General features: G+C 63.1%; 1 protein-coding gene across 2 annotated transcripts in view; it reads right to left on the bottom strand.

Annotated features, from left to right (window-relative positions):
* Positions 1-829: 829 nt before the first annotated feature.
* GALNT9 (polypeptide N-acetylgalactosaminyltransferase 9) overlaps positions 830-23,362 on the bottom strand; it is a 65,320-nt gene continuing 42,787 nt past the window's right edge. Inside the window, exons 6-11 of one of the 2 annotated variants that reach the window (XM_075996400.1) lie at positions 22,463-22,580; positions 8,313-8,498; positions 6,724-6,861; positions 5,834-5,929; positions 2,903-3,070; positions 830-1,781 (exon numbers count right to left, since the gene is read on the bottom strand). In XM_075996400.1, coding sequence (XP_075852515.1) covers positions 1,584-1,781; positions 2,903-3,070; positions 5,834-5,929; positions 6,724-6,861; positions 8,313-8,498; positions 22,463-22,580 — 904 coding nt within the window. In that variant the 3' untranslated portion in view covers positions 830-1,583. The remainder of the gene's footprint in view (positions 1,782-2,902; positions 3,071-5,833; positions 5,930-6,723; positions 6,862-8,312; positions 8,499-22,462; positions 22,581-23,362) is intronic. The other variant, XM_075996401.1, reaches the window with a different exon arrangement.

Genomic DNA, 23,362 nt, shown 5'->3' with positions numbered 1-23,362 from the left:
CCAGGGCCCACGATCTCCGCCCCAGGGCTCCAGGGAGGAGGGTCGGCCGACCGCCTGGCGTGGAAAGGGCTGGTTGGTTTGGTTTGGGGAGCTTGGCGTCTCTTCTGCCCAGGAAGCCAAGAGGGCTCCGGGGCCCCATGCCGTCTGGACAGCAGAAGCCACCGACTTCCGCAGGGGGTAGGGGGCAGGGGTGAGCGTGGGTGCCCGGACCCTCACAGGCAGAGGGACAGAAGAGGCTCCTGCCAGCTGGATCCCCGCGACCCGTGTTGGCTCCTGCAGCAGCCACGGAGTGCCGGCCCTGACATGGAGGTTGGCGGGTCTCAGCGTGGGGGCCAAGGCCAGCAGCCCCCGACCCCCGGCTGAGTGAGGACACCCTCGGCCACCAGGACCAGCACTGCCGCCCTCGGGGGGTCAGTGGCCTTCAGTGCGGGGACTGAGAACAGAGCCAGGACGGGCCACTCTGCCGTGGCGGGGATGCCATGAGGACGCGGCGCCCAAGGACGACTGTGCGGCGAATTTCTGGAGGAGGACCGTGTCCCGCACGGAGCCACAGGGCCCGATTTTGACCAATGTCCCTTCTACTCTCCTTCCTTTTAATGCAGAAACCCTGGATTTTAGCCGGACGCGCAGCTGCCCAATGAGAGGCCGCGGTTCCCAGCCTCCTTTGCAGCTCAGTGGCATGACGTCGCCTTCTGACCCACAGGACAAGAGCGGGAGTGATGTGGACGTGTCCCTGGTGGCCGGGACACGCCGAGGCCACCCTCCCGGACCACGGGAGCCAGGACACACCCCGGGGGCTCTGCCCACAGCCCCAAAGCAGCAGCCACAGACAGCGCGCGAGCACATGGGCAGGGCCCTGTGCCCACAAAACTTTATTTATACAAACAGGAGGGGGCCAGGGGCGCGGTCTGCTGACTCCTGCCTCGGAGGATGGTGGGGCAACAGGAGGAAAGGCGCCTGGACCCGGCCGGGCAGCAGGACAGGGCCCAGCCCCACGTCCGCCGGCTCCGCGCCTGGGCAGGCAGACACGGCGTGTGGGCCGCTGACTCTGCTCTGTATTTGGTGTCTGTTGACGCGGTGAGTCTCCTAAACACACCGCGCGGGCTTTGTCTTTGGGACGCCCAGGCCGTGGGGGTCGCCCCGCCCCCCACCAGCCCCCGAGGCTGCGTCCCACTGGGACGTCCGACTTGGGCTGAGTGGCCGGCAGCATGGCCGGCCGGGGAGGCCGCGAGACGCGGGCGCTGGGCCTGGCTCCGACTGGCGGGTGGGTGCCCTCGGGGTGTATGCAGGGGCTGTAGCACATGCAGAAGACGTGGCCGCCGGAGCCTGGAGCGCAGGCCCCGCAGAAAAGGCACGTGTTTCGGAGTCGGCCGGCTGCTGCCAGACCCCAGACCCCCCTCGGCAGAGCCTGTCGGGAGGGGCGAGCCCGGCCACGGCCTCTGCCGTCCGGGCCGCAGGACCTCGAGATGCTGCTAGGGTCCCAGGGCGGAGGAGCCAGCGGGTGCCAGCCCGGCCCCCAGCCAGGCGGGCTCGGTCCTCGAGGGTCTGCCTGGCGTGGGGGCCAGGCTGGGCCGGGCCGGCAGTCAGTGCCTCCCGTGCTTGATCCAGTTCCTGATCATCCACTTCTGCCCCGAGCACCTCTGCACCACCAGCCGCAGCCCAAAGTTGGCGTCCTTGGACATCTCCACCTCCAGGCACCGGCCCGTGTCTCGGCTCACAATGGGGCCGCTCTGCGGGGCCAGGGAAACTGAGTCATCTTGGGAGCCCGGGCGTCCCCTTTCCTGCAGAGGCATCCCCGAAAGTGCAGGGTGATCCCAGGCCCCAGCCCCGAAGGCTCAGGGTCTATCCTGGCCCCGTCCCATCTCTGCCCTGTGTCCGCCCCTCCAGCCCGCCCCGCCAGCCGGGGTCCAAACAGGGCCAGGAAGACAAACTGCAGGGGCCCAGACAGGCCTCTTCCCCCAAGGTACCTCCCTCAGGTCCCTGGGTCACCTCTGCAGCCACCGGCCCTGGTGCAGGGACCCCAGGGACAGAGCAGCAGGTTCTCGCACCGGCCCCGCCCAGCCCGGCCACAGGGTCTCCCCGACCACAGCGACAGGCCCTCCCTGCCGCCCCTCGAGTACGGGAGCCCTGAACCCCACGGCCGAGCACAGGTGCAGGCCTGACTGTCTATCACGGGCTCTGCCCACGGCGGGGGGATGATGGAGGCCATGTGGGGCCCAGGAGGGAAGGGGAGTGGGGGGATGGGCGGGTGAACTCCTGGAAGACACTGGGAGGGGGGCTGGGGGGGCTGGGTCAGGGTGGGACTTGATGGTCCACGAGGCAGCAGACCGCCAAGCGGCCTTGCGAGGCCGGGCTGTACGGGTCGGGCCGTGTGTCCCCAGAGGTGTCCGTGCCCTGACACCCTAACGACCTACTTCCAAGGATGCGCCGGGACTGAGGGCGGGAAGCCCAGAGCCGCAGCCCAGGTGACGTGGTCAGGCGGGGCTCGGCGAGCCAGGCTCTGGGGGGCCAGGGCTGTCTCAGCTGACTTCAGCCAAGCTCCGAGGGTCTCCCGGCAGACCCGGTCAAAGTGTTTCCCACCCACCCACTGCCTCAGTCCTCCTCCCTCTCCCCCAGGGTCCGCGGATCTGGGCGGCTGAAGCGGAAGAGGCCGGAGTCAGGGGCAGCGGAGGCTGGAAGAGGAGGCCACAGGGCTGGTGACCAGGCTGACTGGCTCCGCCCCTCTTTAGCTGTGTGACCCTGGGCCAGTCACCTACCCTCTGAGGTGAGCACCGGGGCTCACAGGAGCTGCTCACCCAGGACCCCGCCCTCTATCCCGGAACCCCAGACCCCCCACCCTGCCCTCTCCCAGGTGTCAGGCCGCCCGGGCAGAGCCACCTGGGGGTCCCGGCCACCCGCTGACCTGCGTGAAGTCCCACAGCCGCTGCGTGGGCCGGGCCACATCCTCGCACTTCTTCAGGGCAGGCGTGCGGCCCCTGCCCTCGTCCACCAGACACCGGGAGTCGGGCAGGAAGGCCGTGGAGCCCAGCGGGCCCAGCTGCAGGAGGCCGTGGGCGCTGTACCGCACCAGCTGGGGCAGAGGGAGACCGTGAGGGCCGAGTCTGGGCCGGCGTGCCCACCCAGGTCTCCCCGCCGCCCTGGCGAGCACCACGGGGCACAGACAGGCTGCGTGCCCACCCAGGTCTCCCCGCCGCCCTGGCGAGCACCACGGGGCACAGACAGGCTGCGTGCCCGCCGGGGTCTCCCCACCGCCCTGGCGAGCACCACGGGGCACAGACAGGCCGAGTGCCCACCTGGGTCTCCCCACCGCCCTGGCGAGCACCACGGGGCACAGACAGGCTGCGTGCCCACCCGGGTCTCCCCACCGCCCTGGCGAGCACCACGGGGCACAGACAGGCCGAGTGCCCGCCCGGGTCTCCCCACCGCCCTGGCGAGCACCACGGGGCACAGACAGGCCGAGTGCCCGCCCGGGTCTCCCCACCACCCTGGCGAGCACCACGGGGCACAGACAGGCTGCGTGCCCACCCGGGTCTCCCCACCGCCCTGGCGAGCACCACGGGGCACAGACAGGCTGCGTGCCCACCCGGGTCTCCCCACCGCCCTGGCGAGCACCACGGGGCACAGACAGGCTGCGTGCCCGCCCGGGTCTCCCCACCACCCTGGCGAGCACCACGGGGCACGGACAGGCTGCGTGCCCGCCAGGGTCTCCCCACCGCCCTGGCGAGCACCACGGGGCACGGACAGGCCGGCGTGCCCGCCAGGGTCTCCCCACCGCCCTGGCGAGCACCACGGGGCACAGACAGGCTGCGTGCCCGCCAGGGTCTCCCCACCGCCCTGGCGAGCACCACGGGGCACAGACAGGCTGCGTGCCCGCCCGGGTCTCCCCACCACCCTGGCGAGCACCACGGGGCACAGACAGGCCGAGTGCCCGCCCGGGTCTCCCCACCACCCTGGCGAGCACCACGGGGCACAGACAGGCCGAGTGCCCGCCCGGGTCTCCCCACCGCCCTGGCGAGCACCACGGGGCACAGACAGGCTGCGTGCCCACCCGGGTCTCCCCACCGCCCTGGCGAGCACCACGGGGCACAGACAGGCCGAGTGCCCGCCCGGGTCTCCCCACCGCCCTGGCGAGCACCACGGGGCACAGACAGGCCGAGTGCCCGCCCGGGTCTCCCCACCACCCTGGCGAGCACCACGGGGCACAGACAGGCTGCGTGCCCACCCGGGTCTCCCCACCGCCCTGGCGAGCACCACGGGGCACAGACAGGCTGCGTGCCCACCCGGGTCTCCCCACCGCCCTGGCGAGCACCACGGGGCACAGACAGGCCGAGTGCCCGCCCGGGTCTCCCCACCACCCTGGCGAGCACCACGGGGCACAGACAGGCTGCGTGCCCACCCGGGTCTCCCCACCGCCCTGGCGAGCACCACGGGGCACAGACAGGCTGCGTGCCCACCCGGGTCTCCCCACCGCCCTGGCGAGCACCACGGGGCACAGACAGGCTGCGTGCCCACCCGGGTCTCCCCACCGCCCTGGCGAGCACCACGGGGCACAGACAGGCTGCGTGCCCGCCCGGGTCTCCCCACCGCCCTGGCGAGCACCACGGGGCACAGACAGGCCGAGTGCCCGCCCGGGTCTCCCCACCACCCTGGCAAGCACCACGGGGCACAGACAGGCCGAGTGCCCGCCCGGGTCTCCCCACCGCCCTGGCGAGCACCACGGGGCACAGACAGGCTGCGTGCCCACCCGGGTCTCCCCACCACCCTGGCGAGCACCACGGGGCACAGACAGGCTGCGTGCCCGCCCGGGTCTCCCCACCGCCCTGGCGAGCACCACGGGGCACAGACAGGCTGCGTGCCCGCCCGGGTCTCCCCACCACCCTGGCGAGCACCACGGGGCACAGACAGGCCGAGTGCCCGCCCGGGTCTCCCCACCGCCCTGGCAAGCACCACGGAGCACAGACAGGCCGAGTGCCCGCCCGGTCTCCCCACCACCCTGGCAAGCACCACGGGGCACAGACAGGCTGCGTGCCCACCCGGGTCTCCCCACCACCCTGGCGAGCACCACGGGGCACAGACAGGCTGCGTGCCCACCCGGGTCTCCCCACCGCCCTGGCGAGCACCACGGGGCACGGACAGGCTGCGTGCCCACCCGGGTCTCCCCACCGCCCTGGCGAGCACCACGGGGCACAGACAGGCTGCGTGCCCACCCGGGTCTCCCCACCACCCTGGCGAGCACCACGGGGCACGGACAGGCTGCGTGCCCTCCCAGGTCTCTCCATTGCCCTGGCGAGCACCACGGAGCACAGACAGGCCGGCGTGCCCGCCCGGGTCTCCTCACTGCCCTGGCGAGCACCATGAGGCACAGACAGGCCGAGTGCCCGCCCGGTCTCCCCGCTGCCCTAGCGAGCACCACGGGGCACAGATAGGCTGCGTGGCCGTCCTGCACCCGCGGCACACATGGGTCCCGAGCGAGGCTGCCTTGGCACCTCCCACCTTGGGGATGGGGCGATGGCCGGGCAGGGCCAGGCCTGGGGGCTGGGCTGGGCGGCCCTGAATGGAGGACACGGCGCCACCTGGGCCCTGCGATGCCAGTCCGGCCAGGACTCAGCTTCTGGAAGGTGGAGCTGGGGGGCTCCCGTCAGCCCCGCTGCCCTGGGGGTGGGGAGGCCCTGAGCTGCTCCCAGCCGGGAGCCCGGCCACAGCGGTATCAGGATGCCCCAGGGACCCTTGCGTGCCCCACCTCTGTGCCACCCCCTACCTGCCTGGGGTCTGGGTGGGTCCCCCACGCCCTGCCCCCCCCCCAGTGCCGGGAAGCCGTGGCCGCTGTTCTCACCTGGGAGGACATGCCATGGCAGGGGTACAGGATGGCTTGGTCGCCGTCCTCTGCGCCCTGGTCCAGGCAGTAGCCGCTGGCCTTGCTGTTCCTCACCTGCAGCCCGCAGGGACGGGAGAACCCCGAGTCATCGAGGGTCCCCAGCCCAGGCAAGGCCACCCACAGGGATGGGAGAACCCCGTGTCATTGAGGGTCCCCGGCCGAGGCAAGGCCACCCACAGGGACGGGAGAACCCCGAGTCATCGAGTGTCCCCGGTCAAGGCAAGGCCACCCGCGGGGAGCTGTCTGCACCCGCACACAGGCACGTCTCTGCGAACCTGTGGGTGCGTCTACGCACACGCGTCTCTGTGTCTACTTGCGTGTATCTTGTTTTGGAGACAGAGTCTCGCTTTGTTGCCCAGGCTAGAGTGCCGTGGCGTCAGCCTCCCTCACAGCAACCTCAAACTCCTGGGCTCAAGCAATCCTCCTGCCTCAGCCTCCCGAGTAGCTGGGACTACAGGCATGCCTCACCATGCCAGGCTCATTTTTTCTATATATTTTTAGTTGTGCAGCTAATTTCTTTCTATTTTTGGAAGAGACGGGGTCTCGCTCTTGCTCAGGCTGATCTCAAACTCCTGAGTTCAAATGATCCGCCTGCCTCGGCCTCCCAGAGTGGGACAATTACAGGCGTTAGACATCACGCCCGGCCCACACATGTATCTTTGTTTGCAAGTGTTCATGCATGTGTTCACGTGGGCTCATACACTGGCATGTGCCTGGTGCCTGTGAATGTGCCTGCACCCCAGGGGGTCCAGACGTCCGAGAAGGACACCTGAGCACAGCTGAGGGCGTGGGAGTGCACAGGGTGGAAAGCCCCCCCACCCGGGTGGGGCCCCTGGGCAAGGCGGTACCTCTCCGTACGTGAGGGTGTCGTTGTAGACCCTCATCTCGGGGTACACGTTCTCCAGGTACCACTGGAAGCTGCGGCACTTCAGCCTCTGGCGCAGGGCCAGCCTCTCAGACACGTCCCCAAAGTCCACGCCCGGGTTCTGCAAGGCCAGAGCGGGCGGAGGGACACATGAGCGTCCTATGCCCAGGACTCCGGTCCCTGAGCTCCCAGTGGCCCCCCTCCCCGCCTCCGCCCAGGACGGCCCCATCTTCAGGGATCTGGGGGGCGGGGGTCCTCCTCCCCGCCCAGCTCCTCCCCAGCTGGGACGAGCCGCAGCCTGGACGGGAGGTCCCTGCTGGGGCCCTGAGACTGTCCCCGTCCCCCTGGCCTGGGGCCACCCCGGAGAGTCCATGCTGCGGTGAGACCCATGGGGGCCTTGGGCCATGCGGCACCAGCTTGGCCTCTGGGGGGCTGGAGACGGAGGCCGCCCACGCCCCAGGCTGGAGCCCTGACAGTCTGAGTCCAGCTGAAGGACTCTCCCCAGATGCCGACTGAAGGGAACAGATCCGCTGCGGACTGCGGTTCCCAAAGGCTAACGAGCCGGAAGCCAAGAAAGGGCGCAGGTGGCCAGGCCCACCCCAAGGTCCTGACCCAGCAGGAGCCAGCGGGGCCCAGAATCTGCATTCCCCCGCCCCTTGTCCACGGTGGCGCTGACGGTGCTGGCCAGGGGCCCCGCTTTGAGAGCCAGTGCTGCAGACTGCGGCCCCTGCCCCGGGGGCCTCATGAGCACGGGCCTGTGCACCCGGAGAGCAGAGAGCTGAGGCTCTGAGCAGGGGTGCGGGGGCTGGTGTGGCCTTGCTGTCGGCACCTGCCCACGGCTTGAGTGGGGCCTACGCCCAGGCTGGCTACGGCCTGATGGTGCAATGAGGCTGGCACCGGGCATGGCCCTCACTGGCTCCTCGCTGTGGCAGCTACCGTGTTCCCCGAAAATAAGCCCTGGCAGGGCTTCTAAGCATTTGTGCAATATGAGCCCCACCCCGAAAATAAGCCCTAGTGACGGGCGTGGCTATGCAGCGTTTCTGCACCACCCATGCGTGTCGTCGAGGAGCGGGAAAAACGACCAGCCCTTCTCATCCGCCCCGTGAGAGCTCTAGTGCTCGACAGGAGAGATCGGGGCCAACGGTTCTAAAGGAAACAGAGTCACAAGACATTCAGGATGGAATTCGGGGTTTGGAGAGTGATGATGATGTTCCAGGAGAAGACGACTTCGCTGTATTTGAATCAATGTAGATGGTTGGACCATACTTAAAAAATATAACACATCCCCTGGAAATAAGCCCTAGGGTGTCTTCTTGAGGAAAGATAAAGAGAAGACCTTGTCTTATTTTCGGGGAAACGCAGTACGCCCACTCCAGGCTCAGGAAACATCTCGCCCACAAAGGGCCGGGCGTGAGTGCGCCGGCCGGGCCAGCGTGAGGGAGCCTTTCCCGGCGGGGCCCTGCCTGCGGGCGGCCTCCACGCCAGCCTGGCCCTGGCGGCCCCGGCTCCAACTCCCACGCCGGGGCACAGGCGCCCGCGCCCCACCCCCTCCCCGCCCGGCGCCCGGCTTACGGTCATGGGGATGTTCCAGGCCATGTACACGTGGGACTTGAAGTCGTCCATCCAGACCTCGGCCGCCCGCAGCGCGTTGCGCTTGGCGTAGTAGTCGATGTCGCTGTTGTAGGGCTTCCTGGTGCGCTCGATGTGCGCCACGCGGGAGCAGGGCAGCACCTCCATGCTGCCGCCGCACTGCCACACCTGCGGGGCAGCGCGGGGCTGGCCGGCATCCAGGCACCCCGCCCCGCCCTCCCGACGCGGGGACCCCGGGGACCCCAGTGAAACCCCCTCCCGGGCACCTGCCCCCCTGCAGCCTGGGGCCGGCGCTTGGCCACCGCGGGCTGGTTGCCGGGGAGGCGGCTTGTGCCCACCACAGCCCGGCACGGCAGCCTCCGCTCTGGGCTCTTCAGACTGAACGGGACTTCTCTTGCACGTGGCGTGGCTGCGGGTTTGAGTCCACTCACCCAACACCTTTGTTTTCTTTTTTGAGACAGAGTCTTGCTCTGTTGCCCAGGCTAGAGTGAGCGCCGTGGCGTCAGCCTCGCTCACAGCAACCTCAGACTCCTGGGCTCAAGCGATCCTCCTGCCTCAGCCCCCTGGGTAGCTGGGACTACAGGCATGCGCCACCATGCCTGGCTAATTTTTTCTATGTATTTTTAGTAGTATGGGTAATTTCTTTCTATTTTTAGTAGAGACGGGGTCTCGCTCTTGCTCAGGCTGGTCTCGAACTCCTGACCTCGAGCAATCTGCCCTCCTCGGCCTCCCGGAGTGCTAGGATGACAGGTATAAGCCACGGCGCCTGCCAGTGGGGATGTATTTTGCCAACCCTGCCCTGCTGGCTCCGCCCTGGGTGTGGGCGGTTCCTGCCTTGGTGTCTCCAGCCGGCCACCAAACGCACGCCAGTGGCACCAGCCCCAGAAATGGGGGAGGAGGCTGGTCCCGGAAGCCGCCTGGGATCATCCCCGCGCTGGGCAGCGTCTGTTCCGACTCCCTGAACGACAGGAAGGAAGGACCCTCCCTCTGCCCCCAATCCCAGGCGCACTCTGAGTGGCGTCCCTGCATCCGGGCGGTTCTCTGCCCAGCTGGAGTCAATGACCTTGAAATGTTTCATGTGCTTCGACACCAGGGACCCACACGTGATCTGACGGCAGAACCGCGCCCGCCTGTTCCCTGGAAACAGCCTCACGCAACGGGGAGGGCTGAGCGGCTCTCGGTCGCAGCTTAACGGGAAAGAGCTTAACCCTCCATACATGTCATACAAATATCGGCAACAACTTCTCCGCTCCGTGGGCCCGAGAGGACCGACGCCCAGTGTCTGAGGACCAGGCGCAGAGTGAAACCCTCCCGTGGGAGCCAACGCACGTGGTCCAGCTCTCGGGGGTCTCCGGGGTGACGTCCTGGGCCCTCCCCTCGGGGCAGCCCGAGGAAGATCAGGTGAGGGACCCCGGAGCCTGGCGCCGTCCTTCCCACCCAGAGTAATGGAGGTTGACAGGGCAGGCCTGGGGTCACCCTTTGGTGATCGGGAGGGGGACGCCATCGCCCCACCCCACGGTCACGGTCATGCCAGTCACCAGTGCAGGAACAAGCCCAGGACAGCCGCTGGGGGACAAGCCATGGGGTATAGTTCTGGCCAGTGAGCTGTAAGCAGAAGTCTCAGAATGGGGCTTTCGAGAAAGCCGTGGCTTATCCCGATTTTGCAAGAAGAGCAGACACAGCTGGCAGAGCCTTTCGCCCCCTTTCCATTCCTTCTGTTAGGAATGTGGGTGTGAGGTCTGGAGGCGTGGCAGCCATCCTGTGACCATGAGGTGACAGCCATGTATGTCAAAGCCTGCACAGTGAGGACGGCAGAGGGAAAGTCAGAAAGAGCCTGAGTTCCCACGGGTGTCGTGGAGGGGCCCCATCAGCTCTGTGCTTCACGGGACACACGAATCTCCGCCCCTTAGCCTCAGTTAAGGAGGTTTTCTGTCATACTCCTCACCAGTGAAGCTGGACCGGTGGGCAGGCGTGGCAGCTGGATGAAAAGGAACCCGGCAACCCTCTGTCAGGGCAGGTGGGGACTGACCTGTCCTCACTGCAGATAAAAATAATACCATAGGCACAGACGGGCCAGGTGACCTACCCAAGCTCACACAGCAGGTTGAGTGGGGCAGGGCACCCCACCCGGTGTGCTGAGCCCCGAGGCTGCTGCTTCACCCGGGGGCTGCCGAGGTGTCACCGCGGGGAGTCACACGCTCCCGTCACGCCCACGCTGTGTCTTAACTGCTCATTATCTGCTTCGACTTGGTAAACTGCCACCCAAACAGACGGCAGGTGCAGCGAGGGCGGGCGTGGCCTCCTGGCGCCGCTGGGGGAAGGAACCTCGGGGGGCAGGGGACCCCGCCCGGCCCCAGCCCCACCCCTCGGACTCCCCGGCGCCCTTGCTGGTTCCTGAGAGGAGGAACACCAAGCGGCAGCATCTTCTGCTTTGCAGTGAGGCTTGGTCCTCCTGGATTCCTCAATAACCGCCCGTGGGGACGGCGCCGGGGGAGGGGTGAGGCTGGGGCACGCTGCTCCCTGCAGCCCGGCCCTGGCGCTGCGGCCCTGCGGGTGGGTGCCTTGACTGTGGGCCCCGCGCTGGGACCAGTTTCTGCCCGCCTCGGCCTCTGGGGGGATGGTGGCGGCACGGCCGGGAGCCCCAACTGCACTCTGCCCGAGACCTGAGGATGAAGCGGCACCTCATGGTATCTCCACAGTCCCACTGCTTGAACCCGCCGCCTGGGCAGGGCGGCAACCCACACAGCCACCCAGGACCAGGCACTGTCGGGGGACGGCTCGTTACATCCCAGGGACCTACCATCTACCCACCCACCATCCATCCACACATCCACCCACCCACCATCTACCCACCATCCACCCATCAACCCATCCACACACCCATCCAACCAACACCCATCCACCACCACCCACCCACTCCTCCACCCACCCGTCCACCCATCCACCCACCATCCGTCCATCCACCCACCCACCCACCATCCATCCATCTATCCACCATCCACCCACCCACCATCCATCCACCCACCCACCCACCATCCATCCATCCATCCACCCACCATCCATCCACCCACCACCCATCCATCCATCCACCATCCACCCACCCACCCACCATCCATCCATCCACCCACCCACCCACCATCCATCCACCCACCCACCCACCATCCGTCCATCCACCCACCCACCCACCATCCATCCATCCACCCACCATCCATCCACCCACCACCCATCCACTCACCAGTCACCCACCATCCATCCATCCACCCACCACCCATCCATCCACCCACCCACCATCCACCCACCACCCATCCACTCACCACCCATCCATCCACCCACCCACCATCCACTCACCATCCACCCACCATCCATCCACCCACCACCCATCCATCCATCCACCCACCATCCATCCATCCACCCACCCACCACCCATCCATCCACCCACCCACCATCCACCCACCACCCATCCACTCACCACCCATCCATCCACCCACCCACCATCCACCCACCCACCACCCATCCATCCACCCACCCACCATCCACCCATCCACTCCTCCACCCACCCATCTGCATCCGTCCACACAGAAGTGTCCCCCTCTCTGGGCGCCATGCACAGCTGTGCTATCGAGATGAGGACGTGGCCCTGAGAAGCCAAGCAGGCTGGGAGCTCCTGGCCAGGCCAGGCCTCCAGGCAGCGGCCACTGCACCTGAGGTCGCCTGGGGCCGGCCACGCCCGGGCGTCCTGCCCACAGGTGGTCATCCGGCACAGGTGTGCCAGGGGCCATCAGCACCTGCCCTCTGGCAGTGCAGGATTCCCCTCTAAAAAAAGCCAGGCTCTGTACCGCTCGCTCTGGAGAACTCCGCATGCATCGGCTTTAGAGGTTTCCCGCTGAACCTGAGTCTTAAAGATTTACAATCTGCTCCGTGTCCCCGCCGGAGCCCAGGCCGGCGCAGGAGACAATAATTCCTGCTGTGCAGCCGCGGGCCTCCCTATCTCACAGACCCCTACTCTGTGGGGACCGTCCGTCTCCAGGGCAGAGTTTGCTGGATTTAGTGTCGGGAAGGCAAATCCCATCTCCCGGGGCTCAGGGGCTCGATCCATCAGTTTTCGACAAGAAGCCGTCTCCTGGGCGATCAAGCCTGTACAGCGGGCTGCAGAAACCACCGTCTCCACACTCCCATTCCCATGCCGACCGCGGAAACTTCCGAGCAGGGCCTTTGCTCCAAATCCCTCTTGTTTGCACTGAACACTTTGTTTTATATATATATTTTTTGAGACAGAGTATCACTCTGTTGCCCAGGCTAGAGTGAGTGCCGTGGCGTCAGCCTAGCTCACAGCAACCTCCAACTCCTGGGCTCAAGCAATCCTGCTGCCTCAGCCTCCTGAGTAGCTGGGACTACAGGCACGCGCCACCATGCCCGGCTAATTTTTTCTATATATATTAGTTGGCCAATTAATTTCTTTCTATTTTGAGTAGAGACGGGGTCTCACTCTTGCTCAAGCTGGTTTCGAACTCCTGACCTTGAGTAATCTGCCCACCTCGGCCTCCCAGAGTACTAGGATGACAGCCGTGAGCCACTGCACCCGGCCTGCACTGAACACTTTGAACATCTCAAACAAATGAAAAGAGATAAATAGCTTTTTTCCTTCTGAGCAAGTGGTTCTCAAAGTGGGGTCCCCGAACCAGTGGGGTCCCCTGAACCACCGGTGCCCCCTGGTACCCTTGAGACATGCACCCCTCAGACCCACTGAGCCGGAAACCGGGCTGGGTCCCTTGGCCTGCACGCCAACCTGTGCCCGTGGGAGCGCACTGCGCTGGGAGCCTGAGGCTCCTCGCCATCCCACACGTGACTCGACCGTCTGTTCCATCCCTGCAGCGGCAGAGCCACGTCCGGCTGCTGCTTCAGGGACGGCCTTCTGTCCCCAGATGGGGATGCGGCTACAGTCAGGCCGAGGTTTGCGTGGGTGGGCCCAGGCCTTGCAGCTGACAGACGCCCAGGAAGGTACCTGGTCGACATCATGGGCGTGGAAACCTGCCCCGTTGTTCCAAGCACAGAGCCTGGACGGATGGATTATTTTAAAAGTTAAAAGTGGCCGGGTGCAGTGGCTCACGCCTATCATCCTAGCTCTCTGGGAGGCCGAGGCAGGAGGATCGCTCAAGGTCAGGAGTTTGAGACCAGCCTGAGCAAGAGCAAAACCCCCATCTCTACTAAAAATAGAAAGAAATTAATTGGCCAACTAAAAATATACAGAAAAAATGAGCCGGGCATGGCGGCGCATGCCTGTAGTCCCAGCTACTCTGGAGGCTGAGGCAGGAGGATCACCTGAGCCCAGGAGATTCAGGTTGCTGTGAGCGAGGCTGATGCCACGGCACTCACTCTAGCCTGGGTGACGCAGCGAGACTCTGTCTCAAAAAAAAAAAAAAGTATTTACCAGAAAACAAGACAAAACTCTGCATAGCTCAGAAATAATAGAGGCCGGCCACGACAAGTGGGTTGAAGCCACGAGGCCTGGCCCGGGCTGTCCTGAGGGCCCCAGGGCAGGGTGTGCGGCAGGGGTCCTTGTGGGAGTCCCGGGCTGGGACAGGCTGGGATGACAGGCTCCCTGAGTGGGAAGAGAAGCTGGAACCGGCTCCGCCTGATCCCAGGCTGCAGCCAGAAATAACTCAGGCACAGAGGCAGCGGCACCTGGAGTCAGGCCGACTTCCACATGCTTGGAGAGTGGAGCCAGGATCTCTCCCTGGGTGGAAACTCAGCCGCTCAGTTCTGAGTCATAGATCTGGGGGTGTTAGGGTGAGATAATCCGAAACTTCCTTTCAGGATCGAGTGGTTGTGAAGGTACGAGCCCCATGAACAACTAGCTCTTAAAACGGTGACAAAGTGCCCAAGGACGTCGACCTCCAGGAGAGGCATACAACACAACCAACAAAATGGGTGAGTTTAAATCCAAGGAGACAGAGAAAAAGAGTACATTAAGAAGGACTTAAAGGGCAGGCGCGGGGGCCCATGCCTGTCATCCTAGCTCTCTGGGAGGCCGAGGCGGGAGGATTGCTTGAGCTCAGGAGTTCGAGACCAGCCTGAACAAGAGCGAGACCCCATCTCTACTATAAATAGAAAGGAATCAGCCAAATAACTAAAAATAGAAAAAAATCAGCCAGCCATGGTGGCACGTGCCTGTAGTCCCAGCTATTCAGGAGGCTGAGAAAGGAGGATCACTTGAGCCCAGGAGTTTGAGGTTGCTGTGAGCTAGGCTGATGCCACGGCACTCTAGTCCAGGCAACAGAGTGAGACTCTGTCTCAAAAAAATAATAATAATAAGCAAATAAAAAATATATAAAGAATGACTTAAGACAACTGTTAGAATCTTAGAGACATAAAGGAGAGAAAAGCATCCGGTAAAAAAAACATGAGTTCATGAATCAAAACAGTTATAAAAAAAGCAACCAGATATTAAAAATGCCAATGGAAGAAGATCTCATAAATGTGAAAGGTAGTCATTAAAATGAAAACCCAGAGCTAAATAAGTGGCTTAAATAGCTGTCAGGACATGGCCGAAGAGGGAATTTGTTCATTGGAATGTAGAACCGGGGAAATTAGCCGGCACTCTCCACAGAACGACAAGGAGACGGGAGGCAGGAAAGAGCTGCCAGGACACCTGCAGGACAGGTCGGGAAGCCCCCCAGATGTCCAGCAGGGTTTCTAGGCCGCGGGAGGCACGTCCCAAGGAACCGAGGACTAGTAAAAAGACACAGAGCCTCCGACTCACAACACAGACAAGGAGCCCCGAGGAGTAAAGGGAAGAGGACCCACAGACACACCGGGGCTCTGCGTCAGAGTTTGGGAGCCCAGACTCCCGCCCCACAGCCCATTCCTGGAGTCACGCTGCCACGTGGCATCGCGTAACCCAACCTGTGCAGGTGGAGTGGGGTTGTGATAAAAGGTCTGTCAAGTTCACACGAGAGAGTGGAAGCAAAGGAAGAGCCAAGGAAATGTCAAAACACCCGTGGGGGGTATTCAACTGCAGGGCGTTAAAATATCTTAGGAGGCCAAAGGGAAGCGGGAAGCAGACACAGGCGGAGACAGACGGGCGCCGGCGTGGGCGAGGGCGCCCCGTCAGTGCCGAGGGCGGAGAGTGAGCACCCTAGAGGAAGACGGTGACCTTACTCGCACAAAATCATACACGCTGCAAATGGATTAGGGCTTTCCGTGTGAGAGAGGAGCTACGGAAGCGCCAGCAGGAGAGACACCTGAGTGGCCTCTGAGGACGGCAGCGAGGGCCGGGGCACCAGCAGGTGACAGGCGGGCACAGGACACGGTCCCCGGGTGACGCCCAGGGCGGCAGAGCCAGCACCCCGGGGGTGAGCGCTCAACGCCAACCAGAAGCACGGGCGAGAGAACAGACTGGCCGCGGTTTGAGAACATACGGCCGGCAGACGCGCGGAGCGTGCTCCAGCTCCTTGGTGACTGGAGAAACGCAGATTAGCCACGAAGACACTTCCTTTGTGTCTGTCACGTCTGCAAACAGTGACGATTATATCTGAGGGGACCCTACGCGCCGCAAGGCCTGGGAGACGGCCTCCCTCTCGCACCACTGCTGAGGACAAAGCCACGCACACACACACACACACATGTGCACACACAATACACACACCACGCACACATACACACATGCACACACAATACACACACCACACATGCACACACATACACACAGCACACACCACACATATATGCACATACACATACATATACATGCATGCACACACAACACACAGCACGCACACGTACACACATGTACACACAATACACACACCACGCATGCACACGCATACACAAACACACACAGTACACACCACACATATATACACACATACACATACATATACACACACCACACACACAAACACACAGAGCATACACATACATACACCACACATATATACGTGCATACACACATATGTACACAATACACACACCACACACAAACATACACAACACACATATATACACACATATACACACCATACACGCATGCACACATAATACACACCATACACACATACACACATACACAAACATACACAGCACAGACATACACACATATATACACACATACACACACGCCACATACACATGCACACAATACACACACCACACACATACACAAACATACACAGCACACATACACACACCACATACACACATGCACACACAATCACACACATACACACACCACACACACCACACATACACACATACACATATACACATATAAACAACACACACAATACACACCACACACATACACACCACACACACCACACACATACACAACACAATACGCGCACAATACACACCATACACATACACACATGCACACACAATACACACCACACACATACGCATACCACACACAATGCACACCACACACATATACACACCACACATCACATATACACACCACAATCACATATACACACATACACATATATAAACAACACACACAATACACACCACATACACACACCACACACATACATAACACACAATACACGCACAATACACACCATATACATACACACATGCACACACAATACACACACCACTCACATACACAATACACACACCACTCACATGTACACACCTGCCCCTCACATCCACACCCACACCACACACACGTATACACACAATACACACACCACACGTGTCATATACCATACACACACGTGCACACACACCATGCAAACACACACACACACAGATCACACAAAGCTTCTCGGGGGGCAGGGAGGAGGATTTGGCAAATTCTATCAAACGCCATAAACTACGTGTTTCATCTGATTCAGCAAATTTCCCTTCTCCAAACTGACGCTGAGGCAGCGACCGGGACGTGGAGACAGATTCAGACGCGAGAACGCCGTTTCCGCGCCGGGTGACACAGGGAAACACAAACGTCCCCACGCCGGCGCCGACATGCCGTGACTGCCGCTGTCATCGACAGTCACGGATAAACACGCCGGCCTGCAGCTGCCCCTGGGCCCACCCGGTGTGCGGGAGTGAAGCTCGGTAGGACGCCCACCACGGCAGAACAGAGACCCGTGGCACACGCCACGGACACGCAGACGTGCACGCGCAGGGACGTCCTGGAGCACGCACAGGCTCCGAGCGCCACGCGCCCCCGGCAGTGACAGGACAGAGCCGTGGTGGCTGTCACTCGGCCCTCGTCAGCGTCCCCAGAGCTCTCCACGAGAGCCGTCCTCCCAGAGGGACGGAAGGCGGCACTTAGCGGTGTCTGCACGGCTGACGACCGGCATGTGTCGCAGGCTTGCCGTGCTCTGGGCACGGGGAGATGTCCCTGCACGTAATCCCTCAACAGCCCAGGAGTTCAGTCCTGCTGGCCTCCTCGGGGACACATGGGGAAACTGAGGCTTGGAGCGAGAAGGTGTCCCAGCCGGTCAGCGCGCAGAGGCAGCATTCAAGCGGCCCCGTCACGAAGCAGACAGGAGACGTCCCCTCCCCGAGTGGCACCTGCCCCCAGCCTGCAGTCCTGCTGCTCTGCGCCGGTGCGGGCTGGGCCGGCAGGCGTGGGGCCACCTGTGGCCGCAGCCTCGCTCCCGGGAGGCCGGGCGGTGGGGGTGCCTCGAGGCAGCGCACCAGGTACCCCGGCCTTTTTGGCACCAGGGACGGGTTTCAGGGAAGACAATGTTTCCATGGACTGCAGGAGGGGAAGGTTTCGGGATGATGCAAGCGCGTCACGGGTACTGCGCAGTCGGACCTCCCTGCTGATGGTCTGTGTCTGCAGCCGCTCCCCTGCGCTGGCACCACCGCCCAGCCCCGCCCAGATCACCTGGTGTCGGGTTCCCACAGGAGCGCGACCTAGCCCCCGCGCACGCGCAGTTACAGCAGGGCTCCTGCTCCCGTGGGGTCTGATGCCCCGCTGGTCTGGCAGGGGCGGGGCTCAGGAGGTGACAAGAGCGATGGGAGCGGCTGTAAATGCAGGTGAAGTTTTGCCCGCTCACCTGCTGCTCACCTGCCGTGCGGACAGGTTCCTAACAGGCCACGGACTGGTGCTGGTCCACGGCCTGGGGGTTGGGGACTGCAGCCCATGCCACCAGTCTCTGCATGCAGCCCCCGGGCAGGCTCCATCCCACCTGTGACTAGAACAAGCCCTTCCTGAAAGCAGCTCTAGAGAACAGTCCCCTGCCCCATCCTCTCCCTTCTGCCGCCGCTCATGGGGGAGGAAAACACCCGCGTGTCCCTCTGATACCGGGACTCTTTTCCCCGAGTACGGGCTGTGCAGCGGCCGTGGGAACCCCATCCAACTCCCTCCCGGGAAAAACGGTGACAGTCCTCCGGCTCTGCGAGATGGCGCGTCAACAGGACCTTGGACAGACCCACCCTTGGGAGACGGGAAAAGCCACCCGGGCCCCAGGTGGGCTGTGCTGACACGGCCCCTCACTGGGGGAGGGTCTCCAGGGCCCAGGACTTGCCTTCAGCGCACACAAGAGGTTTCCCTGTAGCACGCGTGTGAGTTTCAGAACAGAGACAGACGGTCCCAGCCGGACGAACGGGCGCGGCAGGTTCATTTTCCTCTGATGGGCTCCACGACTTTCCTCATTAGAGGGTGAGCGCCTGGCACTTGTACAATCACAAGAATGTAAATTGGCCCCAAGACCACGGAATTACCGCTCTAATTGGGCCGAATCGATCAGAAATGCCGTGTGCCCCCCCCCACCCCTCCAGGCTGCCAGGTCAGGCAGTGGTGTCTGTGGGGGGGGAGGGAGGGAGGGGGAGGGGGAAGGGGAGGGGGAAGAGGGGGAAGGGGAGAGGGAGGAGGGGCAGGGGGAGGGGAGGGGGAGGAGGAGGAAGGAGAGGGGGAGGGAAGGGGGAGGAGAGGGAAAGGAGGAGGGGAGGAGGAAGGGAAAGAGGGGGAGGGGGAGAAGGAGGAGAGGGGAGGGGGAGGAGGAGAGGGGAAGGGGGGAGGGGGAGGAGAGGGGAGGGGGAGGAGAGGGGAGGGGGAGGAGAGGGGAGGGGAGGAGAGGGGAGGGGAGGAGAGGGGAGGGGAGGAGAGGGGAGGGGGAGGGGAGGAGGAAGCGAGGGAAAGGGGGAGGGGAAGGGGAGGAGAGGGGAGGGGGAGGGGAGGGGGAAGCGAGGGAAAGGGGAAGGGAGGGGGAAGGGAGGAGCGGGGAAAGGGGGAGGGGAGGGAGAGGGGGAAGGAGGAAGGAGAGGGGGAGGGAAGGGGGAAGCGAGGGAAAGGGGGAGGGGAAGGGGAGGGGAAGGGGAGGGGGAGGAGAGGGGAGGGGGAGGGGAGGGGGAAGCGAGGGAAAGGGGAAGGGAGGGGGAAGGGAGGAGGGGGGAAAGGGGGAGGGGAGGGGGAGGGGGAAGGAGGAAGGAGAGGGGGAGGGAAGGGGGAAGCGAGGGAAAGGAGAAGAGGGAGAAGAGGGGGAAGAGGGGGGAAGGGGAGGGGCGGAGAGGAGAAGGGGGAGGGGAAGGGGGAGGCAGAGCGCAGTGGCCAGCCCTGAGTCACAGCACTGCCAGCGTGGGGGCTGGGGGACAGCAGCCGGCCACACTCCCGCCAGCCACGGTCCTGCCTCAGGGCCTCTGTGCTCACTGTTCCCCTGCCGGGAGCACTTTTCCCCACGGTTTCCAGACTCCCTGCAGTGCTGTGGGTGGGTGGGTGTGGGGTGTCAGAGCAGACAGGGGCTGGGAGACCCTGCCCTGCCCCCGCCCCGCGGCAGCCACAGCCAGGCCAGTCGGCCAGGCCCAGCGTCCACCCCGCAGCTGCATTGGCCCCAGCGGGACAGGCCGGTGGCCCCCAGGCTGGAGTTCTGGGTCAGGTAGGGCTTTCGAATAGGAGCCTCCCTCCCTGGGCATCCTCTCGGCCTGGGCAACTGAGTCGATCTCCCGGTGAGTTAGCTGTGACGGCCCAGCAAGTCCTCACCCGTGGCGTGGCGTGGCGTGCACGTCTGAGTCCCGGGAGGGACGTCGGCTGGCGGGGTGGGTAGGGGGAGGGTGGGGGAGCCGCGTCCGGCGGGGCCCTGTGGGCTCCACGGAGCTGCCACAGGGCTGGGCACGGCGGCACATCGCGGGCGGGAACCCTGGGTCCTCTTCCCTCCCTGGCCCATCTCCTCCCTTCCCTCGCTCTTTCTTTCCCTCCTTCCACCCTCGTTTTCAACTTCCAACAGCAGCTTCACATCCAAAGAGCCTGCCCTTCGCACACAACCAGTGAAGGGCCTCACTGACGACCAAAGGTGCCGGGGACCAAAGCCGCCCACCCCCAGGGCAGAGTTCCGGGCGCTCGGCCTGGCCTGTGGCTGCACCTCCCACCAGTCTGGCCACTCCCTCGTGAGGACCCCGCATGGTCCCTGTGGTCTGGGGACAGCGGCCCACACTTGCCCTGTCTCCCAGGGTCCCACCCTGGTCTCTGTCCACCCCTGCCTACCGCTGCCTGCACCTGCCTACTTCTGTCTATACTGGCCACACCTGTTGACATTTGCCCACACCTGTCCATAGCTGCCCTCACCTGACCACCTGCTCACACCTGCCCATATCTGTTGACATTCGCCCACACCTGTCCACACCTGCTCACACCTGTCCACCTGTGCACACCTGCCCACATCTGCTCGCACTTGGTCACACTTTGTCACCAGGCAACACCTACCCCGGCCCCGACTCCCACATGCTCCCTTCTCCCCACTTCCTCTGTCTCAAGTGGTGGCAGCTCCCCGGCCGCAGGTCCCCTCCCAGCCTGTTCTCCCCGGTCTCTACGGCTCGTGCCGTCTGCCTGAGACCCCACGGCCCGATGCCAACCTCAGCTCCTCAGGGCACGACCCCCCAGGGAGGGTCGGCGTCCCTCCCCGTGGCAATGACAAAATAGACCAGACGCGACAACGGATGCTTCTGTGCACGCTCAGGCCTGGCTTGCAGAGCTTTGCTGTCGTAACCGAAACAGTTACGGAAAGTCGGCGCATTGAAGGGTTTTCCGGATCAACTCCTGGTTGCACCCTTGCATGTGCGACTGAGCCGACACTGAATGTGCCATTTAAGGCCGCACAGGCGAGTGGCCCTAACACATTCGCACACAACCGCGACGTGCTTCAGAGGCCCTGAGACTGGGTTTAAGCGCCAGGTAGCAGACATGCTGGAGTTTTATAAGCACTTGGGGGGGGGGTTTCTGGTACGATATCAGGCATTCAGAGTGATTAAAAAAAATAAAATGCTACATTTATAAGTGTCATCTTTGAAAGGTTGAAGGGAATTTAATCAGCTAAAGGCACCAACCGAGCTAATTGTTCGCTGCGTTTAATCTGCCCAACCTGGGAGAGTCAGCAAGCAAAGGCAGAGAGGGACGGCAACTGTCCTGGTTTAGGGGATTTATAACCATGGCATGATCTTATCTAAAGGCTTAAAGGAAATAGGTATTGAAAGATATAACTTCAATAAACAGGCCGGGCGCAGTGGCTCACGCCTGTAATCCTAGCACTCTGGGAGGCCGAGGTGGGCAGATCATTTGAGCTCAGGAGTTCGAGACCAGCCTGAGCAAGAATGAGACCCCGTCTCTACTAAAAATAGAAAGAAACTAATTGGCCAACTAATAAATATAGAAAAAATGAGCTGGGCATGGTGGGGCATGCCTGGAGTCCCAGCTACTCGGGAGGCTGAGGCAGGAGGATCGCTTGAGCCCAGGAGTCTGAGGTTGCTGTGAGCTAGGCTGACGCCACAGCACTCACTCTAGCCCGGGCAACAGAGTGAGACTCTGTCTCAAAAAAAAAAAAAAAAAAAAAATCACTTCAATAAACTGTATATGCATTTTTAAAAACTGGCCTAAATAACCTTCTCTGTGGCTAGAAGCACCACAGGCGAAACATCGAAGAAAACAGAACGCAACCATCCAAATGCCAACGATAAGGAACAAAGGCGCAAAACGTTGGACCTGGTTTTGAGCACTCGGACCTGGTGGGGACACAGCCCCGGGCGAGGCTGGGACAGGTGCTGGGCTCTCTGTGCTGGAGGACCCGCTTCCCAAAGCTCCGGACCTGTCACCCCCAGCAGACACTTTGTATGACCCAGAAACTTGGAGATTGCGCCCGCTCTTGGCCCTGCCCCGACCGAGAGCCCCCTCGGGCGGCCACACTCACCCTCATGCCCAGCTCGATGTTCTCTCCGCCGTACACCTCCATGCCCGGGTCCAGCAGGCCGATGTCCCCGAAATACTCCCGGTCCACCACGAAGGAGCAGCCGATCATGGCAGGGGTCCTGGGGCAGAGACAGCGGCATGAGCACGTCGCCAGGACTGGCCCCGAGCAGGAGCGCCACGGAGGCCCCCCGCCACCTCCTCTCCGCCTGGCACCTCCACCCTGACTTCCCGTGGCCACGCGAGTCGCTGTGCCCGGGGCTTGGGGCCGCTGCTTCCGCGGCAGAGCCTGGTAAAGCGCCCGGCACAGACCGGGTACGAACGCTCACTGCACAACATCAACCGATGACAGCACCCGCCAGCAACTCGGGCACTTAGTGCAAGGAAATTAAAGGAAAATCAATGTATCCACCCGTCTGTGTGGGCCCTGGAACATCCTTTCCCAGGCTTGAGTGACCTGCCCACCTCCTGCGCCGTTTCGCCCTGTCTGTGTATCAGCAATCGGGGCTGCAACGGGCAGTTGTGTAGCTTGTGCACTGCTCGGCGCCACGGAGCCTCACCGATGCCAGGCCCTCTCTGAACGGCACACCTTGGCGCTGCGGAGCGCGCAACTCGTGCGGTTATGTGCAACCGACAGCCGGCCAACCGTACCGCTGTTTCTGTCACAATTTCAAAATGTCAGCGGATTTAGCCTTGCTCCCTATCAGCGAGCGAAATTGAGACTGGATGTGCCTGTTATTTTTTTCCCAATACGCGTTAAACATTCATCAGTGCCGTGAGTCCCGCCCCCCTGGGCACGTGGCCGCAAGGCACAGCGATGGTGAGAGCAGAGCGCAGTGAGACGGCAGGGGGAAGAGTGCCGGGTGGCGCAGTGAGCCATGTCGCGCACTCACTAACTCGGGGT

The sequence above is a fragment of the Microcebus murinus genome, chromosome 22, assembly GCF_040939455.1.
Source record: "Microcebus murinus isolate Inina chromosome 22, M.murinus_Inina_mat1.0, whole genome shotgun sequence".
Lineage (NCBI taxonomy): Eukaryota > Metazoa > Chordata > Mammalia > Primates > Cheirogaleidae > Microcebus > Microcebus murinus.
The sequence above is the reverse complement of the archived record's forward strand: the minus strand, read 5'-3'. Positions and strand labels throughout refer to the sequence as shown.